A 22,745-nucleotide genomic window follows, 5' to 3' on the forward strand; every position below is an offset into this window, starting at 1 on the left:
CTCACAGTTGTCTGTAACTTCAGTTCTCAGGGTCTGGCACCTCACACAGACACACTTGCAGATAAGCCACAAATGCATACAAAAATGATTACCTCTTTAAGAAAAAGCAAGATAATAAAATACTAGTCTTTTGTCTCTTTAAGCTATTTTTTGAATAATTTTATTAGCTACTTCATACATGAACAAGGTTATGTGTAGCCTGTATATGTGATGCAGGACATATCAAAAGAATGGTAAATACCAGTGTACTCGGCTAAGATTCAGAAAAAAACAGCTGGGTGTGGTTATTGCTTACTTTTTAAATCCCAGCACTCAGGAGGCAGCTCTACATAATTAGTTCAAGGATATCTATATTAGAAACTGGCTCACACAGAGAATCATGAAAAATTTCAAATCTGTATATGTTTATACATCTTATCCTATTCTGTGAATTATTCCTGATACGAATACCAGCTTTTACTCTTTCCCCATGTAACTCTGTAGAATAATTTAACCCCCCCCCTCCAAAAATAGGGTTTCTCTGTGTAGTCCTGGCTGTCCTGGTACTTGCTTTGTAGACTAGGCTAGCTTCAAACTGACACATCTGCCTGCCTCCCAAGTGCTGGGATTAAAGGCGTGCACCACCACTGCCTGGCTTGATTACCTTTTTGAAAGGTAATAAATGCTCTCTTCCTTGATAATGACTTGTGTGAGAATTATGGGAGTGTTTGATCCTTGGGAACATAGGTTTTTTTTGTCTTTTCCCCTTCTTTCTTCCCTCCTTCTCTTTTCATCCCTTTTCCTTGCTTTTATTTGTAGTTCAGAACTTGGACAACAAACCTTACTGTGATCATTTTCTTCAATTGAAGTAACTGAGTTGTAGATTTCCCTTTTCATATTTTGCTTTCTGTAATTCTTGGTAAACATTAAAAAATATTTTCTTTCAGTACTGCTCATTGGAGCTAGGGCCTTAAACTTGCTAAAGCAAGCATCTCACCACTGAGCTATATTCCAGCCCTTTGACACATGTATTTTAATGGCATAATTAAGAATTGTCTAATGTTCTAAAGAAATAATTAGCAAAGAAACTTGCTTTCTGCATCTAGTAGACATTTGATAAAACTTACAGGTAGAAGTTCTAAAAATAGATGTCAGACTAAGTGTATTTTGTTCTTTATTTTAGGCTCTAAGCATGCAGTCATCTCCAAATGGCCAATTTGTAGCACCCAGTGATATTCAATTGAAATGCAACTACTGTAAAAATTCCTTTTGTTCAAAACCAGAAATCTTGGAATGGGAGGCAAGTCTTGTTTTCCTTTTATGTGTTACATAATGCTAAGATGAGAATCTAATAACTGGCATTTCTATTTGGAAAACTCTTTCTTAGTGGGTAATAATAGGTTTCATGTTTCCTGTTGTTGGTGTGTCTACTTGTATGGAAATGAAATCAACAGGATAGAGTTTAGGTGGAGCAATTTATTGAAGTCTCCATGCACATGAAAGAATACACTTGTAATAGAATATAAAGTCACTTCATATATCCAGAGTATCTGTCGACTATTTTACTGTTTTCTCATTATCATTATCTTTGAACTATAAATAGCTTACTGCTCAATATTTGAAGAATTAGAATTTGTAAGTCAGATACTATGCTGTCATTTAATATCTTATATTTTAATAAGAGATTAGAGGCCTGTGAATCTAGTTGAGTTTTTTCTTAGCACTCTTAACCCTTTTTAGTGTACTAATTTACTTGGTCATGTTCCTTCTTTTGTTGTTGATACCTCTGAGTAGTGAGTTTGTTTCCATAAGAGGACAGTAATGGGTAGATGTCTAGGCTGCTCATTGCAGTGTTGAACATTGTTTACTTTTGGTCATTTTTAAACTTTTTTTTAGGTGGGTTGAGTGGTCGGAGGATAGAGCAGGAAGTATATACTTAAAAGTTGTATTAGATATCAAAATCATACTGCCTTTTATGATCACACATTACCTAAAATGTAATCCTCAAAGTGGTATCATGATTCTAAACTATTTGGAAATCTGAGAAAGTTTGTTATTTTAATCTCTGTAAAATTCTGTAGTTTATTATTTTGTTTGGTGCTGTTTCCAATGAAGTTAAACCAGCATTCTTTTGAGGCTCTTGATGACATCCTGTCATGATTTTTAGACTAATAGACTAACAAGTAGCAGGAATGATATTGAATGTCTAACAAGAGAAAAAGGAATAACCAGGGCGTGAGGAAAGCAATCCACCAGCAAGCATACAAACAATGTCATACAGGAAATGAATGCCCTATCATAAACTGAGATTTGAGTATTTCACATGAAAATCATTGCTACCCAGATTTTGTAGTGATACAGTATTGCTTCTGTTCACACGGGACTTTAGTGTTAGATACCATAAAGAGATACTGCCCTATTGGGTGAGAATCTCCCTCAGGAAACTGAGTTTAAGCTCTTTTTTCAGTATGATTAGCAGTTACGATTTCTTTGTGTGTGTGTGTGTGTGTGTGTGTACACATGTTTATGTACATGCATGTGTGTGCTCGCTCTGTGTTTGTATGAGTCTCTGTATCCTCCCCAGTGATTCTGTATCCTCCCCAGCGATTTTTTTTGTTTTCCATTGATGACTCCTTTAACTTCTTGAATTGTTTTCTGCATTGTTTTATTTCCTTATTTTAGTCTTCAGATACCTTTGATATGTATTAAGTTGATGATTTAGATTTAATCTATATCTACCATAATTTGGGAGAAAAGTTACTTTCTTTCAAATTTTAGTTCTTAAATCCTGGCTCACTGTTTAAAAATAGGCCTGACAGTTACGGCTTTGAAGCCAGGACAAATAATTAACCATTTTCCACTTAAAGAAACTAACTTAGTCTCGTTTATATGAATGCTGTAGAATAGCACTAAGTTGAAAACTCTAGACATAATAGATGTTTTTATTAAAGTGTCTCAGGAATGTCTTTGAATTTACATGTCTATTTTCAACAAAAAGTATCTTGCATTGACTAAAAAAATTTGTATCTTGTATTTCTGTAGCTTACATTGTATTTTTCATTATTTCCATTTTGTTTGTGCAATTCAGTTAGCATTTCCAGACTGATACTTTTATGTTAGTTATTGTTCACCTAGTCTGAGTACTTTTAGTCTAGTTAATGATGCTGAATTTAGTGGAGCTATGTTCATATTTAGTGAATTGGTTGGCTTAAGTGTCTGTGGCCTATAGGAAATGTGTCTGCAAGGATCCTAACATTAAATAGATAAATGATTTAATTTACTGTAAAAGTGGCTTGTTTACTTTTTAAACTTGGTGTTGACATGGTTCTCATACTTACCAAGGTTCCCATTGTGCATTTAGAACAAAGTGCATCAGTTCTGCAGCAAAACTTGCTCAGATGATTATAAGAAGTTGCATTGCATAGTTACATATTGCGAATACTGCCAAGAGGAGAAGACGCTTCATGAAACAGTAAATTTCTCTGGCGTTAAGAGACCTTTCTGTAGTGAAGGCAAGTGTGTACACAATATTTGTTGTTCATAACCTATTATATATAATGTCTTTCCCCAAAATATTTAAAGAATATATAATTACAGATCTCCAGAATAGGTACACAATTTTGATAAGGCTGAATAAAACTTAAGTTTAATTTTCTACTAGATTATTTTGTTGTTTTTACATGTGTTTTTAGACTTCTGAGTTTCAAAGTTTCATCTGTAGAAATTGGGATAAAATGAAAAAAGCATTGTCATACCATGTCATCTCTAAACTTGTACATTGTGGCCTAAAAGCTGATTTTTAAGAGCAAAGAATGCTTTGTGTTAGCTCTGTTTCCCCTACAAGCTTGCTGCCTAGCTATAGATGTTTTTAGTATGTAGATTGATCATCACTGATCTCAAAATCTGAAACTCATAATACCCTAGAAGTTTCAGGTTTTGGATTTTTAGGTTCAGGGAGCTCAGTAAAGTGCATCTGTTCAAAATAAATACCTCCCCCCCCCTTGCTCCCACCTCCCCGTCCCTATCCCCATTCCCGTTCCCATCCCCATCCCCACCCCCAGCTGAAATTAATCTGACCACAAGCATTTTAGATAAGAGTCATTGATGGAGAGGTGGGTAGAATTACATGCAGTGACAACTATCGTGGGTACATTTAGGCTATGGGGTTTCTGAGCATATTGAATTCTGTTACAATATGTTTACAAACATCCTTTCTCCTTGCTTAAAGTTAGTTGGTCTCATACCAGAAATCAGGTTATAGACATGAACTCTAGTTCTAAACTCTAAAGATAGGAACAGGATTGTAACTATGGTCTTTAGGTACTTGTTGTTACTAGTATTCCTAGTTGTCACATTTTTACTATAAGCCGACTTTTACCTTCTTTTCTTTTGCTGGGGCCAATGACCTATCTATTATTTTCCAATGAGAACTCTTTGTCACTTGTATTTTTTCTGTGTATTCATGTAGCAATTTTAGGGCAAGAGTAAAGTTGCATAATCCTGAATGCCAACAGTCAATGACAGAAAAATCAGATTGTTATCTCCATACATACTTCTCACATGCATTAGAACACATATGTTAGAAAGTGTCAACAAAGCAAGGCCTTACTACTTAGTTGTAATTGGTACATCTCATCTAGAACCATGGTGCTTTATTATCATCATCTAAGAGCAAAGTTACAGTGAAAATGACAAATTTTAAGATGTTAAAATGATAATACTGAGTTGATTTAGTCTATCACTTGTGTTTTTGTACAAAAGCAGTCTAATTTATTCCTGTATGTACATAATAATTGATTATTAATATATGTGTCAGTCATCTTGTAACAATTATTTCTATAAATCTAAAATGGATTTTACTAAATAGTTATTTTACTAAATAAATGATACTTAGATACATAATTTTCATGGGGAAGGACTTAAGGTTTCAGATGGGTAATAAATTGTTATGAATGTGAATTTTTATTTTTTACTATTAAATGATGATTTTTAACACTGTTAACCTAGTTTTCTGCTGGAACTTATAAATAACAAAATACCTAGTGTTACCATCTATCAAATCAAGTTAATTTAAAAAGGCCAGATGTAGTGGCACACGTTTAATCCCAGCACTAAGATAGATGGATACCTTTTGAGTTCCAAGATTGTCAAGGCTACAGAGACCTTTCAAAAAACCAAATCAAAAGAATACCCCACCACTACCACCACAACAACAAAAAACTAAAAAAGATATATATATATATATATATATATATATAATATATATATATATTATATATATATGTATTTTAAAATATAGTTCATGTCCTGGTGATGGCTCAGTCGCAGAGGTGCCAGGTCTGAGGCCTCAGTTGGAGTCCAGTATCCACATGATGGAAAGAACTGACTCTTTCAAGTTGTCCTGACTGCCGTGTGTATGCTGCAGCATGATGAGGACACACAGACACATCTACATATACAAAAAAAAAATGTAATTTTAAAAGTAAAATATTGTTCACAGTAATTAATTGTAGAATGGTACACAGTGATTTGTAAAACTTTATATTTTTAAAACCTGTACAGTTAGGTGTGGTAGCAGTTGCCTACAGTCGTAACACTCAGGAGTTTGAGGAAGGAGAATTGAAAGTTCAAAGCTATCTAAGCTGTAGCTCAGGAAAATGATGAGACCCATCTTCAAAAAGCAGAACATTCATAGATAGGACAAAAGATTGAAAACATTTGATGAGAAGATTGTATATGGTAGAATTATAATCTGAGCTTATTAAAGGGTAGATATGGTTTTCATAGATACTAGCTGATTATTCTACTTACATGAAATAGCATGAATAAGAATATAGAGGCCTGTTTAATTTCGGCGGTACTATAGGTGGTAAATTAGATATGTGAAAATATTTAACATATTTATACAGTAGATAAAGAGAGGTATTAAAGAAGTAGATAGCATTTTCTCTAGACAAGTCAATAAATCAGTTCTATTTCCTTGAAGAATTCCTGTATGAAAATAGGCTGATAGGAAGAATCTAAATGCTTGAGTATAATGCCTTCTAAATATGTCTGTAAGTCAGGCAGTGGTGGGTACATGCCTTTAATCCCAGTACTTGGTGACAGAGGTAGGCAGATCTTTGTGAGTTTCAGGCCAGAGAGTGTTCCAGGACAGCTAAGGCTATATAGTAAAACCCTGCTTCGAGGAAAATTAAAAAAAAAAAAAAAAAAGGATGTCTATTAGTTTAGTTGGAACTTCTCCGCAGTCTGTGTTCATTTTTCTAACATGCTCATTTGCTGTATCCTTGTGATTTTATTTAAATAGAAGAAAGAAAATAGGTCTGAAGTATTGCCAGATTTAATGTCTTTTTTTTTTTTTTAAAGATTTTATTTATTATGTATACAACATTCTGCTTCCATGTATATCTGACACCAGAAGAGGGCACCAGATCTCATAACGGATGGTTTTGAGCCACCATGTGGTTGCTGGGAATTGAACTCAGGACCCTTGGAAGAGCAGTTGATGCTCTTAACCTCTGAGCCATCTCTCCAGCCCCTCAGATTTAATGTCTTAATAGTGTTGTCTGAATCCATGTGATAGATGTGTTTTTTAATATAATAATTCATGTTCTTTTCAACTTTTTAGAGGTTGGTGTTATCTCAGTAGAGTTAGTATTTCATAGGGCCTGGGGAAAACGTTCCATTAGTAATAAAGTTTCCTGCAAACATGAAGCATGAATACCTGAGTTTAATCCCTATCATCCATGTAAAAGTCATGCACAGCAATCTGTAATCGCAGCACTGGGAGTGGCAGAGACAGGAGGATACCTTTGGGGGCTTGCTGGCTAGCCAGTCTAGCTTTAGGTTCAATGAGAGACTGTCTAAAAAATAAGGTGGGGAGCAGTTGAGGAAGACAATTGTCTTGAAGCTCTGGCCTTCACATGCACCTGAACATATACATAAAACATGTAAGTTTTTGATCAGAAGGGAAAGAGGACTTTATATGTGGATATATTGGGCATTTTCTGAAACTAATAACTAGTCTTATAAGATCTGTCTCACTTTATAGTTTGTCTTTTTATGTGTTCTTTAAAAAAATGTAACATTTTGCAGGCTGCAAGCTATTATACAAACAAGATTTTGCAAGACGATTAGGATTAAGATGTGTTACGTGCAACTATTGTTCTCAGCTGTGTAAGAAGGGAGCCACTAAAGAGCTTGACGGGGTTGTCAGAGACTTCTGCAGTGAAGACTGCTGTAAGAAATTTCAAGAGTGGTACTACAAGGCAAGTAACAACATATTCTCATTGCAGCAACTACTTTGGGTAGTCTTTTAAAATTCTTGGTAGCTGTTATTGTGACAGTAACTCTTACTTGTTTTTTAAATTTGCATACTTTATGCCTAATCCTCATTCTGCTGTTCATTAAGATGATTTTTGTCTTTTCTGCTTGTTTTTTATAAGTTGAAGTGGAATTATTTTCTTTACAATTTACAATTCAACCATTAGGTTATTCATGTATTTTCAGTGGTGTAGCTTCATAAAATGGATAGTTCTGATTTTTATTTTAATGACTCTGTTATAGCTTTAAATATGTGGCTAATGTTCTGTAAATCTTATGTGTATGTGTGAGTTCACATGTAAATGTCTTTTTGTGGAACAGGGGTGTGGAACAATGTTGCATTGTATATTACAAAAGACTTCTTAAAAGTCAATACAACAATACCCTTTGGCCCATTGCATTAACTATTTGTTTTGAGACAGTTTCCCATTGTAGCACTGGCTCACCTTGATATTACTATCTTTGCTTCCTGACTGCTGGGATTAAAGGTGTGCACCACCATTCCTGTCAGCTTTCTTTTTTGTGAGAAAATAAAGATAAATTTGGAGTTTGTATCGTCAGATGTTACCCAAGGAAAAGTTAGATATAACACAAGAAAAATACTAATTTTTATGTTGATAGCATGGAAAAGTACCTCAGTGGTAAAAACTTCATTATGAATACAGTTTTAAAACACGTGATGATAGATATCATGACTCCTAAATTGTGGGATAGATGAAGTTTGAAGAATCTGACTTAATTTCATTCAAGGTCTAAAGTTTAGAAATACACCGAGGACACACATTTTAACACTCCTCACATTTTCATATTTTAAAGTCCTGTTTCGCTATGTTGCATATTTAAGAATTTTCCCCCTAATTGTTACTTTGATCATATTAATGCTTAGTTTTTGCTTAGCACACACAAATGCACTGTTCCCTTCACCTTAGGTTTTATTATTTATTTATTTACTTATTTTTGTTTTTTCGGGGCAGGGTTTCTCTGTATTGCTTTGGAGGCTTTCCTGGAACTCGCTCTGTAGACCAGGCTGTCCTTAAACTCACAGAGATCCGAGTGCCTTGTCCTCTGGAGTGCTGGTATAAAAGGCGTGCATCACCACTGTCTGGCAGAAATAATTTCTTTATAACTATTTTACTGTTTAAGGTTCTGCCTAATTGTGAACCTAAATTTTATTTGTTTGGAGATTTTGGTTTTTTTGCTTATAGAACAAATTAAATTCATTTTTTGGACTAACTATTCCATGTCTATTATTTCTTTCTTCCTCTTGTGTGCTCCTTCCTACCTCTTTTTTGAACATTCATATTTTCTTTGTATTATGTTCAATGAAAATAGAAATCTTGTAGTTTCTTTGTTCTTTGTTTGCAAGTAAAGATGAGCTGTTTAGTAAAAGCCCACATTGTTGTGTTATGTTCCATTTTGTTTAGTTTTCGTAGTGCTGGGGATTGAATCTAGGGCCTCACATATATTAATTGTACATGCTAATAATGTTCATTTACGTAGTGCTCAGTCATGACAGTTCATGAAGCAGTACATTTCAGAATGTATAAGATCACTGCATATTTCATATTTGGTTGGTCTTATATAATGTGGTTATATTTCTCATTTTAGTGCTCACTCTCACTAGTTTTGTTAGTGACTTACTATTTGTGCTTATTTTATACTATGGAAAGTCTGTTAGACAAAAAGCAATTTTAACGACTTTCTTACTCGAATTCAAAGTGAGTCATAAAGTGGCAGAGGTAACCTGAGGAGCCTCAAGAATGTGTCTGGCCCAGAAGCTGCTAGGAAACCATACAGTGCCTTGTGATGGTTTAAGAGAGTTTGCAAAGGAGACTTTTGAGCCGTGAAGATAAGGATAGGAATCAGTCATTGGAAGTAGTCAGTGAAGCTGGACCTCTTACAACTACATGAAGAATAGTCAAGGGTCACTAGACATTTGAGGCAAGTTGGAAAGGTGGTAGTGGGAAAAGTGGCCGCTTCATACTAAAATTGTATTTTATTGGGTAGCACGGGCTGTTCTGGAGCTTGTTTTGTAGACCAGGCTGGCTTTACCTGCCTCCACCTCCTGAGTGCTGGGATTAAAGGTGTGTGCCACCACTGCCTGGCAACAAACCATTTCTTGATTGTAGTGGCTGGAGAGATGGCTTCATAGTTAAGAGCCCCCAGCTGCTCTTCCAAAGGACCTAAGTTCATTTTCTAGCATCTCAGTCAGGTGGCTCATAAATGTCTGTAACTTCAGCTCCAGGAAATCTGACACCCTTTTCTGGCTTCAGTGGTGGCAGCTACATACAAGTGGCATATGCACACACAGAGCCATACATACGTAAATGTATAGATTAAGATTTTAAAAACGTGGATTGTATACATCTGGCAGTTGACAGCTCAGTGCTGTGCTGAGAACCAGCTCTAAAGCACTTCCCAAGGCCAAACATTGACTGAAAAATAGCCGTGGTCACTGTTGGGTTGTCTGCTGTCTGTCCTGATTTACTGCAGTGTTCTGAACCCTAGAGAAATGTGTTCAGAAAACTCATGAGATGTACTGAAAACTGCCAACTTCTGTAGCTGGTATTGGTCAACAGAAGGACTCAGTTGTTTTCCACAATATCCACCACTAATGCTTCCAAAGATGAGGCAGGTTACTTACTGTCCTGACCTCTTGCCAGTGAGGTACTACTTTTTCAAGCACAGTGACAACTATTTGAAGGGAAAGTGCTTTCTAAGAGTTCATCAATTCCCAAAGCATAAACATTTCTCACCCCCCCCCTGAGGTGATAATTGTAATCCTGTTTTGATGGGTATGTTCCTAGTTACACTCACATGGTTACACACCCATATATAAAAACAGAAATGTGTGTTTAAAATTTCCAGGCCAAATTGTTGTTTCTTTTGCACCAATATAGTAATTCTTATTCAAAACCCACAAACCACCAGGTGGTGCTGGCACATGCTTTTAATTCCAGCACAAGAAGACCCTGTCTTTAAGGGTTGAAAGGATGGTTCAATGGTTAAGAGCACTACTTTTCTTGTAGAGGACTCAGGTTCAGTTCCTAGCACCCATGTTGAGGCTCATAACTATGTGATGACTCTCTTTTCTGACCTCTACGGGCAATAGGCATGCACATGGTTCATAGACACTCCAGCTACTAAAACACTTAGGTGCATAAAATCAAATAAGTAAAAGTTTATGACCCTCACAATTCTGTTTATGGCAGTAAGCTTAGAATTGTTAGTTTGAGTTCTCACCATTTTAGTTTGTAAAAAGTAGTAGGTATTTTGCTTTTGTGTGTAATTGGCATCCTGCCCTGGTTTCCTTTGGATACATTGTTTTTAATTTTTTGGAAGAAAGGAGCTGAAAATGTGAAAAATGCATATATGATTTTAGAATGAAGGACTGATTTTTGGGAGAGGATATATTTAGTTATGTTCTTTTGAATTACTAATTTAAATAAAAATATCAGGTGTGGTGGCAAATGCCTGCAATTCTGGCACTTAGGATGTGGAAGCAAGATGATTGATTGGGCATGAGGTAAGGTTCAGCACCCTGATACCTACCTGCCTTTTCAGAAAGCCAGTAAAGTACATAGTACTATGCTATGATATATTTTACATGAACAGAGTTTTGGCTTAGATGTTAAATTGACAACCCTTTTTGTGTGTTTTATTAGTCAGGACTTTCATTTTTTAGTTTTTTATAACACTTTGTGTCTTTCTTTGCCAATCTTTCATGAAGTCATGGTAAACTACAGGTTTTGACTTTTTTTTTTTTTGCTAGAATCATGTTACTTCCTTTTTAATATTTGATGTTAGTTGGATCTTTAACTTTTGAGTGTTGGCTTTCAGTGTCTGTTGGACTATTGTAAGAACTGTAGATAAGATAGTGGGTCAGTATTAGGGCTTTTATCGGGTTCTCAATGACAGGCAATAGTCAAGCTGGAGCTTCACTTGCTTTTTTCTGGTACTCTGACTCATTTGTAAGTGTGGTAAGCTTACTTCCTTATGCTTTGATTATTCAAAAAAGGAGAGAAAAAAAATACTGAAACACACCTTTGGTTTCAAGTATTAAGGAATATTTTCCATTATTGAGTCAAGTATAATGTACTAAGAATTCTCTAGAGGAACAGACATGATAGAATGTGTAGATTAAAAGGGGATTATTTAAGCTGGGTGTTGGTGGCACACACCTTTAATCCCAGCACTCGGGAGGCAGAGGCAGGAAGATCTTGTGAGTTCAAGGCCAGCCTAGTCTCCAGAGCCACTGCCAGGATAGGCTCCAAAGCTACACAGAGAAACCCTGTCTCTAAAAACCAGAGAGAGACAGAGACAGAGACAGAGACAGAGAGACACTAACCATCATGACCTCGGTTAAACACTAAACCCACTCCTGTGATTGAGATTACCACATAATACTACCAGTACTGTAAAGTTTGATTTATAAGTCTTTAGACAAGGCATATAATATTAGCTCCAGTTACTGCTAATACTATATAACATGACGTTTCATTTGTTTAATGTTTATTCAGCAAGTGCTGAAATGGAGGAATAAAAAAACTAAAACAGTATGTTATGACCTATCTTTGTTAGTTCCTTAAGACCTGTGTACCAATATGATCCTTTATTAATAACTCCCAACTGGGAGCTTGCTTTTCCTCTAGCTAAAATGTACTCCACTTCTGAGATACACCTTTAAAGTTTCATTTGAGATATGTTGTGATAATCACATATACAATATAAAACTATGGATTAGAATAAAAAGTCACAGGCATAATTCTTACGAACTGTACAGTAGTACTTAGTATTATCAGAATTTCTAAGCTGTTGACAGTTCTTAAAATTATAATTTCCCAAAACAACATTATAATTATAGATTAGAAACTTATTATTCTATTTGGAATTACATCTTTTGTTTCACTCACTGATCAAAATGTCTTTAAAAGATGGGCAAGATTTAGATGAAATAGTATCTCTTTAAAAAAAGTTAAAGTTGCGAGGCGTTAGTGGCGCACACCTTTAATCCCAGTACTCGGGAGGCAGAGGCAGGCAGATCTTTGTGAGTTCGAGGCCAGCTTGGCCTCCAGAGCAAACTGCCAGGATAGGCTCCAAAGCTACACAGAGAAACCCTGTCTCGAAAAACCAAAAAAAAAAAAAAAAAGTTAAAGTCTGCCCTAGTATTGAGTTACTACTTTAAAGTGTAATTGTATGACTGTTAGGAGATATATATATATATGAATGAGAAGTTTGGATTGGTTTGATCTGGTTGTAGATCTGTTGATCTTTTCTAGGTGTAGATCTTAATGGATATCATTTATTTGTTTAGTTGTTTTTTTTTTTTTTTTTTTTTTTTTTTTTGAGACAGGGTTTTCCTGTGTAGCTCTGGCTGTCATCAGAATTATTCTGTAGACCAGGCTGGCCTCAAATTCAAAAATCCATCTGTCTCTGCCTCCAGAGTGCTGGGATTAAAAGCATGTGCCACCACCACCTGGCTTCTGATTGGAGGTCTTGATAAATTCTTTTTTAAAATTTAAAATAAATATTGGTTCTTTTAATACCATCTCAAAGTTCTTGTCAGAAAACTGACTTTTTACTTTTAAATTTTATATTAAACTGTCAGAAAACTAAAATAATTGAAGCTATTATTTCTGAGTTTTCCATTAAAAGAGCTTGCTTCAGAATTACTCTGGTCTTCCTACAGGTGTCTTTCTTGCTATTGTCCAGTATGTTGCCCTGCAATGCATTCATTGAACTCATTTTCTTTAAATTAAAAGAAAATCTGGTTTCTACTTAAGCATAGAAAGCTGCTTATTATAGGAATTGTTCAAGATAATATAATTGCTAGAGACTTGTTATGATTATGGCCCTCAGAAATTGTCTTATGCTACTGCTGTTTGGTTTAAGTTTTTTTTTTTGTTTATTGATTTGTTCGTTTATTTTTGAGTTGGGATCTTACTAGGTAGCTCCTAGTCTTGCTGTGTAGCCCAGGGTAGCCTCAAACTTGCCAGTTTCCTGCCTTGATCTGCTGACTGTTGACATAGTAGTTATGCACCACCATGCTCAGTTTCAAAGTTATTTTCAAGTAAATTCTATCAATTTTGTCTAATCATGTTCATTAATTATTTTTTAAATTATTCATGTGTGTGTATACAGGTGCAACATGCCTGCATATGAATACCATAGGAGGGTATGAGATCCTTCAGAGGTGGATTTATGGGAAGCTCGGTTAGTGTTATGGGTGCTAGAATCAGAACTTAGTCCTAATGATTGCACAGCAAATACAAGAAAGTGCTGAGCCATCTCTTCAACCATTATTGTTTCTTTTTTGACTTTGGTAATATAGGATTGGATTTCATCAGTATGTATTACACATTTGGTCTTCATGTGTGACTTACATTTTATTTTTCCTTTGATATCAGTTCAGTACTTTCTCATCACTTTTTTCAGCAAATGTGTATGATATGTTAAATCTTCTCATTTGAAATGTCTGAGCAGTTTCCCTTTTTATTAAGGCTGCAAGGTGTGACTGCTGTAAATCTCAAGGCACTCTTAAAGAGCGAGTGCAGTGGCGTGGGGAAATGAAACATTTCTGTGATCAACACTGCTTACTACGTTTCTATTGTCAGCAAAATGAGCCCAACATGACAACCCAAAAAGGACCTGAAAACCTACATTATGGTATGTAATGTGGCCATTTTAAACTCTTTATATTCTTTTTTTCCTAGTTTTAAATCCCAACCTTTGATGCTAAGCAGTTGATTTGAAGATAGTTATTAAGATTGGGGCATGGCTCAATGGTAGAGTGAGGGACATAGGTTATATATAACTCTAGTAAGCCTCCCCATGAAAATGTCAGGTCTCTTAGTTTATATATGTATGTAAATATGTATGTTTAATAATTGAAATAAACACCATACTTTGCCTAGGTTCAAGTCCCTTGTATAATAATGTTTAATAGGTATATTGCTTATTTTTATTCCCCTTTAATAACCTGTTTGCTGAAAAACATTGGGCATTATTGAACTAAATTAGAGAGAAATCACAGAATTAAAAGAACAGTTTTAAAAATAATCTTCCTACAGATTAGATTGTACAATCTAACTTCAAATAAGAAACTTTCTTAGCAGATTATGTACTAGTAGTGGCCTGGAAGGAACAACAAAACTTTTTATAAGTTGTGGCCTTTTATTTATTTAAGCATTAATTCTTAGAATATAGTGTTTACTCCCAAGTACTCTGTGTATCCAGAGAGGGCAAAGGGGAAAATCAGTTAATTACTCTTTTACCTCCATATTTTTATACTGTCTGTTTAAATTTGATATTCTTTCTTAAAAATAAATTTTCAAAATTCGTAAAATTCAGTGATAAACAGGGATTTACAAAATTTCAAAAAAGTGTATTTGTCTTATTTTAAATGTTTATGTTTTTTAGATCAGGGCTGTCAGACGTCCCGAACCAAAATGACAGTGAGTATTTTCTCAGTTTAGTGCTGTGATGTGGTTAGTATGAATGAAAAATAATTAGGCTGAGTTAATATAATCATTATGAAAGTTTTCTATTTTGTTGAAATGGAAACATTCAGCTTGCTTACTAAAAAGTACTTCCTTTAGTACCAGAAGTTGCCAGACATAATAGGAGCATAAAAGTGAATTGTTGATAATAGATAGCCTCTATCCAATGGGGAAGACAACACATGGTGTTTGAATTGACATAGCGGTGACTTTGAGATGATTGCTCTCTCTGAACTTAGAGAGCATAGATGGGTCAGTGGTTAAACAGTTAAAATGTTGTCAAGAGGAACAACATAGGACAAAGTGCATGAGTAATTTTGGCAGAGGATCACATTAGGGTCCATCCTGATACGGATCTTTGAGAAGTAAGGGAAGTGAAGCTAAAAGTGATTTAAAGATCTCTTAGTAGATATCTGGAACTATGAGTTTTTTTTTTTAATTAAGATTTTATTTATTTATTTATTTATTTATTTATTTATTATGTATAGTGTCCTGTTTGCATGCCAGCAGAGGGTGCCAGATCTCATTCAAGGTGGTTGGGAGCCACCATGTGGTTGCCGGGAATTGAACTCAGGACCTGGAAGAGCAGTCACTGCTCTTAACCGCTGAGCCATCTCTCCAGCCCACCTATGAGTCTTTTAAACCTGAAAAATATGTACAAAATATGCTTTTTTGCTTAGTCTTTTTCGTTCTTTTGGTATAATGCAGCAAATCCTTAATTATCATTTTAAGAATTTTATAGGTTGATAGTGGCCATTTACATGTAGTGATCACTAGAGAGCATAAGTAATGTTTTGCCATTCCGTGAACAGTGAGGCCTTTAATATGTTGCCTTTTCTGGAGTTTCTAGTATCCTTGTTCAAATGAAGTTCTGTGTTTCAAGGAGTCGTTCATTCGCATCATAAAAAAACTTCTGGACTAGCCCTAATTTGGTAGTAGTGATGATGATGATCTGTAGTTACTAGTTTCTAGTTTCAGCAAAGATCATGTCGCAGGTTTTCAGAACTGTGTGATATCTAGTCTCCAACTCAGAAATTGTGGTTTAGAAAGTTACTAGGTAGTTTTTAATATAAAAGCAGAGAAGATAGTAACTAAGAGACATACAATCTTTATATCCTTGGGTTATGATGCCATCATGGCTATTAAGATCTGTGCTTTACAAAGCTATTTTTTTTTTTTTTTTTTTTTTTTTTTTTTGTATTGTATCCATAGTCAAAAGACTAGCCTAACTTTTTTTGAGACAGGATCATACTCTGGTTTAGGAGTTAGTCTCTAACTCCTCACAGAAATCTGCTTGCCTCCGCCTCCTGAGTGCTGAGATTATAGGCGTATGTCACCACACTTGGCCATTAGCTGGATTATTTGTTTGTTTTGTGTTTTGCTTTTTTGAAACAGGGTTTCTCTTTAGCTTTGGAGGCTGTCCTGGAACAAGCTCTTGTAGACCAGGCTGGTCTTGAACTCACAGAGATCCGATTGCCTCTGCCTCCCGAGTGCTGGAATTAAAGGTGTACCCTACCACCACCTCGTCTTTTGGTTTCTATTTCTAAAGGATCCATACTAAGATACAAGTGAAGTGATGCATCTGGGGTTTCCCTCAGGGCTCTCCAGAGTGAGGCAGAAGCAGGTGGGGGTCATTTAGAAGAATGATTAGCCAGTAGCAAGACACAAGTCACGTGGGTTAGGCATGTGAGTTCTGTTTTTTGTTCTGTTTTGAACCTGTCCTGGAACTTTATAGACCTAGCTGGCCTCGAACTCACCACCACCCGGCCTAGTTGGATTATTTTAAGCAAATATTTCACTATCTTTTAGTTTTCTGTTTATAAAATAAGGTTGAATATGATACTCTCTTCAAGTTTGTTTTGTTTTAAGATGAGATGTCATTATGCAGCCCTTGGCTGGCCTGGAATTTACCATCATCTTCCTGCTTTAACCTCTGAGATTTTAAGTGTGTGCCTCATCTTGGTATGAAACACATGGTAATATTTTAGTTCCAGTGTTATTATGTAGATGGTATATATGGTAACACAGGCTTTGACATAAGACGAAAATGTTTGCATTCTAACTGCATAGCTCTTCACCCTTTAATTCCTTGCCAGATTATATAATTCTAAATCCTTACTGTTCTCAGTTGTGAAACAGTGATAAAAAGAACCAGCTTCTTTTGTACAGAGGAGGAAAAATTTGTTGCTTTATGTAGCTTTTAGCATAGAGTATGCTCCCAACAGGATGGCTAATGGTTTTGTTAAAAAATAAAAATAAAAAAAATTAACATTTATAATTTTTATTTTGAGAATTTCATACAGCAGTATTATAGTCTTTGTAATTTTTATTACTTTGGGTCCTTTAGTATAAGCATAAATAGCTATAGATCATACCTGTTGATTAGTAGACATTCTAAAACGTTGGGCGTCAGTTGTAGGCTTTCATTGTGGCATAGTTAATTCACATGGTGTCAGGTTTACAGAATAGGGAGAGGTATAGCATGAAGTAATCATTTGTGATTTTGGATTTCTCTGTTGTTAAATTGGGAGGGTATCTTCATTTAGGGTTACTACTGCTCTGACAAAACACCATGACCAAAAGCAACTTGGTGAGGAGAAAGGGTCGATTTCATTTACAGTTTATCCTCAAAAGATGAGCACAGGGCCTCAAACAGGGCAGGAACCCAGAGACAGGAGCTGCTGTAGAGGCCATTGAGGGGTGCTGCTTACTGGCTTGCTCCTCATGGTTTGCTTAGCCTGCTTTCTTATACAATCCAGTACCACCAGCCTTGGGGTGTTCTACTTATAGTGGATTGGGCCCTTCCACCATCAATCGCTATTTAAGAAAATACCATTCGGACTTCCCCACAGACCGATCTTATGAAGGCATTTTCCAGTTGAGGTTCCCTCCTTCAGATGACTGTAGCCTGTGTCAGGTTGACATAAAACTAGCCAGCACAGGGGTATAAACAGTATTTTCCTAACTTAACGTAGTGCCTGGCTTATAGTAGATACTCTGCAAAGTTTTTTTCTTGATTATATATTTGAAGAGATTGAGGTGTAAGTTGATTTGCCTGAGGTTACAGAGCAGATTAGAACAAAGTTCCTTTCTTGTTCTGGAGTCTGTATTTCTGATTAGTTTGTAGCTTGAAATCCAGTGAATCTGGAATAAGCTTATCCTAGAGCCACCCTTCATGACTATATATGTATTATTTGTAACAAATGAGTATGGTCTCCCCCATCTCCCCCTTCAGGTGTAGTTTTGAAGCCTGTCCTGGAACCCACTCTGCAGACCAGTCTGGCGTCAAAATTCATAGAGATCCGCCTGCCTCTGCCTCTCTAGTGCTGGGATTAAAGCTATGCACCACCACTGCCCAGCTGAGATCATTTAAAAAATATACATACATGCGCACGCGCACGCGCACGCACACGCACACACACACCTACCTACCCCTACACCTTCTAGAGCAACTTTGGAAGTGGCCTCATGTTCTACCTGACAATTTTTTTCTTTCCCTAGTAGGAGTTTTGATTCATTAATTAAAAAGGGAAATTGACAGACGGGGTTGGGATACAGTTCACAGGAAGAGCCACTTCCTAGCTCATGCAAAGCCCTGGGTTTGGTTCCTAGTACGAATACTTTCCTTCCAGAAGATGTCCGTATCCGTCACCCCCCCCCAAAAAAAAAAAAAAAGTTTTAACAGCATCGCAAGTCTTCATTATTTGTAAATGATGTTTTTGTAAATTCACTTCTCCAAACTTACCAAACCTAACTTGGTACTTATTAAGAATTATCTTTAACACAGAGTGTTCAAGTCATCTGAGGTACACATTTCTTACAAATGAAAACAGAGCTGTGATTTTATTGTTTCCTTGTTCATTCTGGAAATTAGAAATGTGTGTTTGCTTTTTTTGAATTATGCTGTGATTGTTTTTGCATTTTTATTATGGATTTTGCTGCTTATAAGGGCCCACAAGTGTGGTCGTAAAGTGCTATTTCTTGTCCTTGCATACGAGAAAGATAATCTGTAATAGTTAAACTATTCAGGTTAAGTTGAGTATAATTTGTGTGGATTTAAAATTAGAAAGTCAGCTGTGGATGGTCCTAGATGTCTGTGATTTTGATGCCAGCCTGGTGTGTACAGAGTGAGCTCAGAACAGCCAGAACTACAGAATGGAACCCTGTTTCAAAAGTAAATAAACCATAACAGAACTACAGAAAAAAAGGAAGAGGTCACTACAAGAACTGACATAACATTTAAAGCAAAATTGTAGATTTGCAAGATTATGACTTTATTTACAGAAAATGTAATGCATAGCATTGTTGGAACACTTTGTGCTTACAACATAACAGTCAAATTTAGCAGAATGTTAAACTTCATCTAGTGCTGACTGCTTGCACATTTGATATGTTGAAAAAGTTGAATTTGAAAGAAGCAAGTTATGTAGATCAGGACCCTGGAAGAATCTGGAATGTGTTTTACAGGATAAATTAAATGAAGAGTAAGTTTCTAGAGCTGACAGGAGTAGCTGGTGTTCTCAGAGGTATTGGCAAACTTACTAATAATTTTCAGAATATGTAGTTTCACATCGTTCATTTTGTGCAGCCTTGCCATTGTATTGATGTCTAAAACAACCTTACAAACTCCTAATAATAGTGCTCAGAATCTGTCAACACTTAGCAAAAAAAATAGAACTATACATCATTCTATTGGCGATGGGATAAAAAGCATAGAGGTGTCTAAAATATTTTGGAAGTAGTCCTACACTGCATCATGCTAGAAGAGAGAGAGAATTTGGCCTTTGGAGTTGTTGAAGAATTAATCCATTCATTAGGCTGGAATTCTCAGGTTCTAATAATTTCTGGAAACAGAATGTGCTTCACTTCTCTCGAAGACAGTCTAACAAAATTGAAAATCAAGGCTTGATGTGGCTGGGCTGGGACTTTTACTCTCTGGTACTCTGGAGTTGGAGTCAGGAGGATCAAAACTTCAAGACCTAAGTGGTCTACAGAGTTAAGTTCAAAGCTTAAGGGTAGCTTGGGAAACTTAGTGAGATCCTGATTGAAAAAAAAATTGTTGTTTTAAGTATTAGAAGTTCACTTGCCTAGCATGTGCCAGGATGTAAAGTTTTTCTTTTTTTAAAAAATTATCACAGCAGGCCACAAACCTTGAAGTCATACTGCATGAGGAAGATGCAAGGCTTAGTGTCAACAAAGAAACTACCATGATCGTTATCATTAATATTACATTAACATAGCCTGGGACAGAACCAAACAAATTACTGATAGCTAATTTATGGGAAAGTGTTGGTTGAAGTAAAAAAATTTTGAAGGCTTTGATTTTTTTTTTTTTTGTAGCAGAAATTACAAATGTTAAAAACATAATTTAGGGGCTGAAGAGGTGGCTCAGCAGTTAAAAGCACTTCCTGTTCTTAAAGACTATCTGGATTTGGTCCCAGTACCCACATGGTAGGTTTCTCCATAACTCCAGTTTCAGAGGATCTGATGTCCACTTCTGACCTCTTCAGGCACCATGCATGCAGATGGTGCACATATATGCATGCAGGCAAACACTCATACACATAAAATAAAGATACATATTTTTTAAAACCCACATATTTATTGTTCAGTGAAAGATTAAGACTTTGGTGACATGAAAGGAGATGGCACAGATAGAACAGATGTCTTGAAAAACTGTTAGTAATATGGAAAAATAGGACCCTATGCTTAAAATTCAGCATCAGTTAGGCACCACATGTGTGTATGCTTTGTATCAAGATGCCTATAAGATTGGAGACACATCAGCCAAACAGACAAGGCATTTAAAACAATGTTGACTTGGGAGGAAAAAATTTCTGGTGCTGCCAACAAGTCACAAGCCTTAGTGCTACTAACCTCTTCTTTGGTTTTCAAGAATTTCATCAAAGTGGAAGGATGAAGTCAGTCACTATGCCATGACATCATAGATTCTGATGCTCTACCAGAGTGAAACTTAGTGTGTTTAATTAAACTTCAATTGCTGAATCTTTGTTCAGTGTATTTTCAGGACTTTTTATATTATGTAGTACATAATTGTTTCTGTAGTTTTGTGTTTACTCTGTGATTACTGTGTAGCATGTTATGTGCCATTAGTGATACATGGGAGTGCTACATGATATGTAAGTGCTGAATTGTGAGTGCTATACAATGTGTGATTATTGTATCTGTACTGTGTGTATGATCTAGTCTCAGTGCATTGAGTTCATTTGTAACTGCAAGTTACTTTATAAAAAAAAGTACTGCCAGTATATGTCTTAAAACAAATGGGGCACTTGATGAAAATGTAGCCAGAGGTTTACAGGAATACAACCCTGTGTTCTTCTTTGCAGCCATGTTCTGTTCCATATTAGTTACTTCTTTGCTCAAGGAAACTTTATGTAAAAGAAAGTAGCTAGATACCTTAATTTTTGAGGATTGAATTTGTATTCTATATTTAGTTAACTTCACCTATTAGTAGTAGAGAGAGTATGTCTGTACAGTACAGGAAGCTGTAATAATACCTGTAAGAATTCTTTTCATAAAAATAGATATAAATGAGCCAATTCTTTAACAGTTGAGTTCATTGATACTTAAGAGGTAATTGTTCTGTTATTTTTTTCTGAGAACATGCTAATTTGTAGAATCTCCTGAAGGTGACACTGCTCTGCAGAATGAATTCCTGCTGCTCACTAATGTCTAGAGTAGAATCTCAATGATCCTCCTTGATTAAGAGTGGTAAAATTGTAGTAATAACATTTGGTTATACTTTCCCACTTTTTGTGGAGGTAAGTCCCCTTAGGACTTGGAAAATGGACACTGAGCTGGGCATAGTGGCACATGCCTTTATTTCTAGCACTCTGGAGGCAGAGACAGGTAGAAGTCCTTGAGTTTGAGGCCAGGTTGGTCTACATACTGAGCCAGGTCAGCCAGAGCTACATAGTAAGCTCTAGAAAGGAAAGTGAAATGAAAAGAGGAAAGAAAACAGACTTTTGGCACCAGGAAGTTATAAAAATTACAAAAATAAAATGTTTCTTTTTGCTTCTCTGTAGGGCTCAGCACCACCACCTTCTCCTACACCAAACAAAGAGATGAAGAACAAAGCAATTCTTTGCAAACCTTTAACAATGACAAAAGCAACTTACTGTAAGCCTCACATGCAGACCAAATCTTGTCAGACAGGTAACTTAGGAACTTTTTAATTATACCTCCTTCTACTTAGACTTTACTGAATTAAAATGCATGCTTTTCTGGAGTGAAGGCTACAGATTTTTTTAGGGCATTGTGTCTTTTTCTTTTGATTTCCACCTGTGTGATTTTTTTTTTTTTTTTATTTATATATTGCCTTGGGAATAAAACATTGTTTAAATTCTTGTGATCTGTTAATAGCTGATTAAGGGCTTTAGAGTATAACTTGTTAAAACTACACAATTCTATAAAACTTTTCCTGTTGAGAAAATATTTTCTTTGTGGCCTATAATAATGATAGTTCTGTTTCCTCCTGGTTAGAAAGATGTTAAATAATTTAGGTTCTTCATCTTCAGCATTAACTGTTTTGTTGTTTGTTTCCTTTTGATTGGGGGGGGGATTCTGTCTTGTTATATACAGTTTTGCCTGGGATTACAGGAGTGGGCTACTGTGTAGCTCAATGTCTGCTACATTTTAATTGTTAAATAAACTGAGGGGAATTGCCAGAACAGTCTTCTGGATATCGAATTATATTTTTAAAGAATATATATTGTGTTCATTTTTTTTTTTAAATGTAAGTTATGTTTGTTTTAAGAACAGGCGTAGAAAACAACAAAAATTTTATTGTTTGAAGTCTATTAAATCTTAAACTAGAAATTTCCCTGTTTTTTGGTTTGTTGTTTGTTTTTGAGACAAGGTTTCTCTGTGTAGCAGTTCTGGCTGTCCTGGAACTCGATTTCTAGATCAGACTGGCCTCAA

General features: G+C 35.7%; 1 protein-coding gene across 3 annotated transcripts in view; it reads left to right on the plus strand.

Moving 5' to 3' along the window:
- The window catches only part of Zmym2 (zinc finger MYM-type containing 2), a 79,487-nt gene that overhangs the window by 40,023 nt on the left and 16,719 nt on the right, over positions 1–22,745 (plus strand). For all 3 annotated transcript variants that reach the window (XM_027390484.2, XM_027390483.2, XM_027390485.2), the window contains 6 exons: positions 1,163–1,279; positions 3,341–3,491; positions 7,075–7,247; positions 13,803–13,968; positions 14,722–14,756; positions 21,851–21,980. In XM_027390484.2, coding sequence (XP_027246285.1) covers positions 1,163–1,279; positions 3,341–3,491; positions 7,075–7,247; positions 13,803–13,968; positions 14,722–14,756; positions 21,851–21,980 — 772 coding nt within the window. The remainder of the gene's footprint in view (positions 1–1,162; positions 1,280–3,340; positions 3,492–7,074; positions 7,248–13,802; positions 13,969–14,721; positions 14,757–21,850; positions 21,981–22,745) is intronic.

The sequence above is a fragment of the Cricetulus griseus genome, assembly GCF_003668045.3.
Source record: "Cricetulus griseus strain 17A/GY chromosome 1 unlocalized genomic scaffold, alternate assembly CriGri-PICRH-1.0 chr1_1, whole genome shotgun sequence".
NCBI lineage: Eukaryota > Metazoa > Chordata > Mammalia > Rodentia > Cricetidae > Cricetulus > Cricetulus griseus.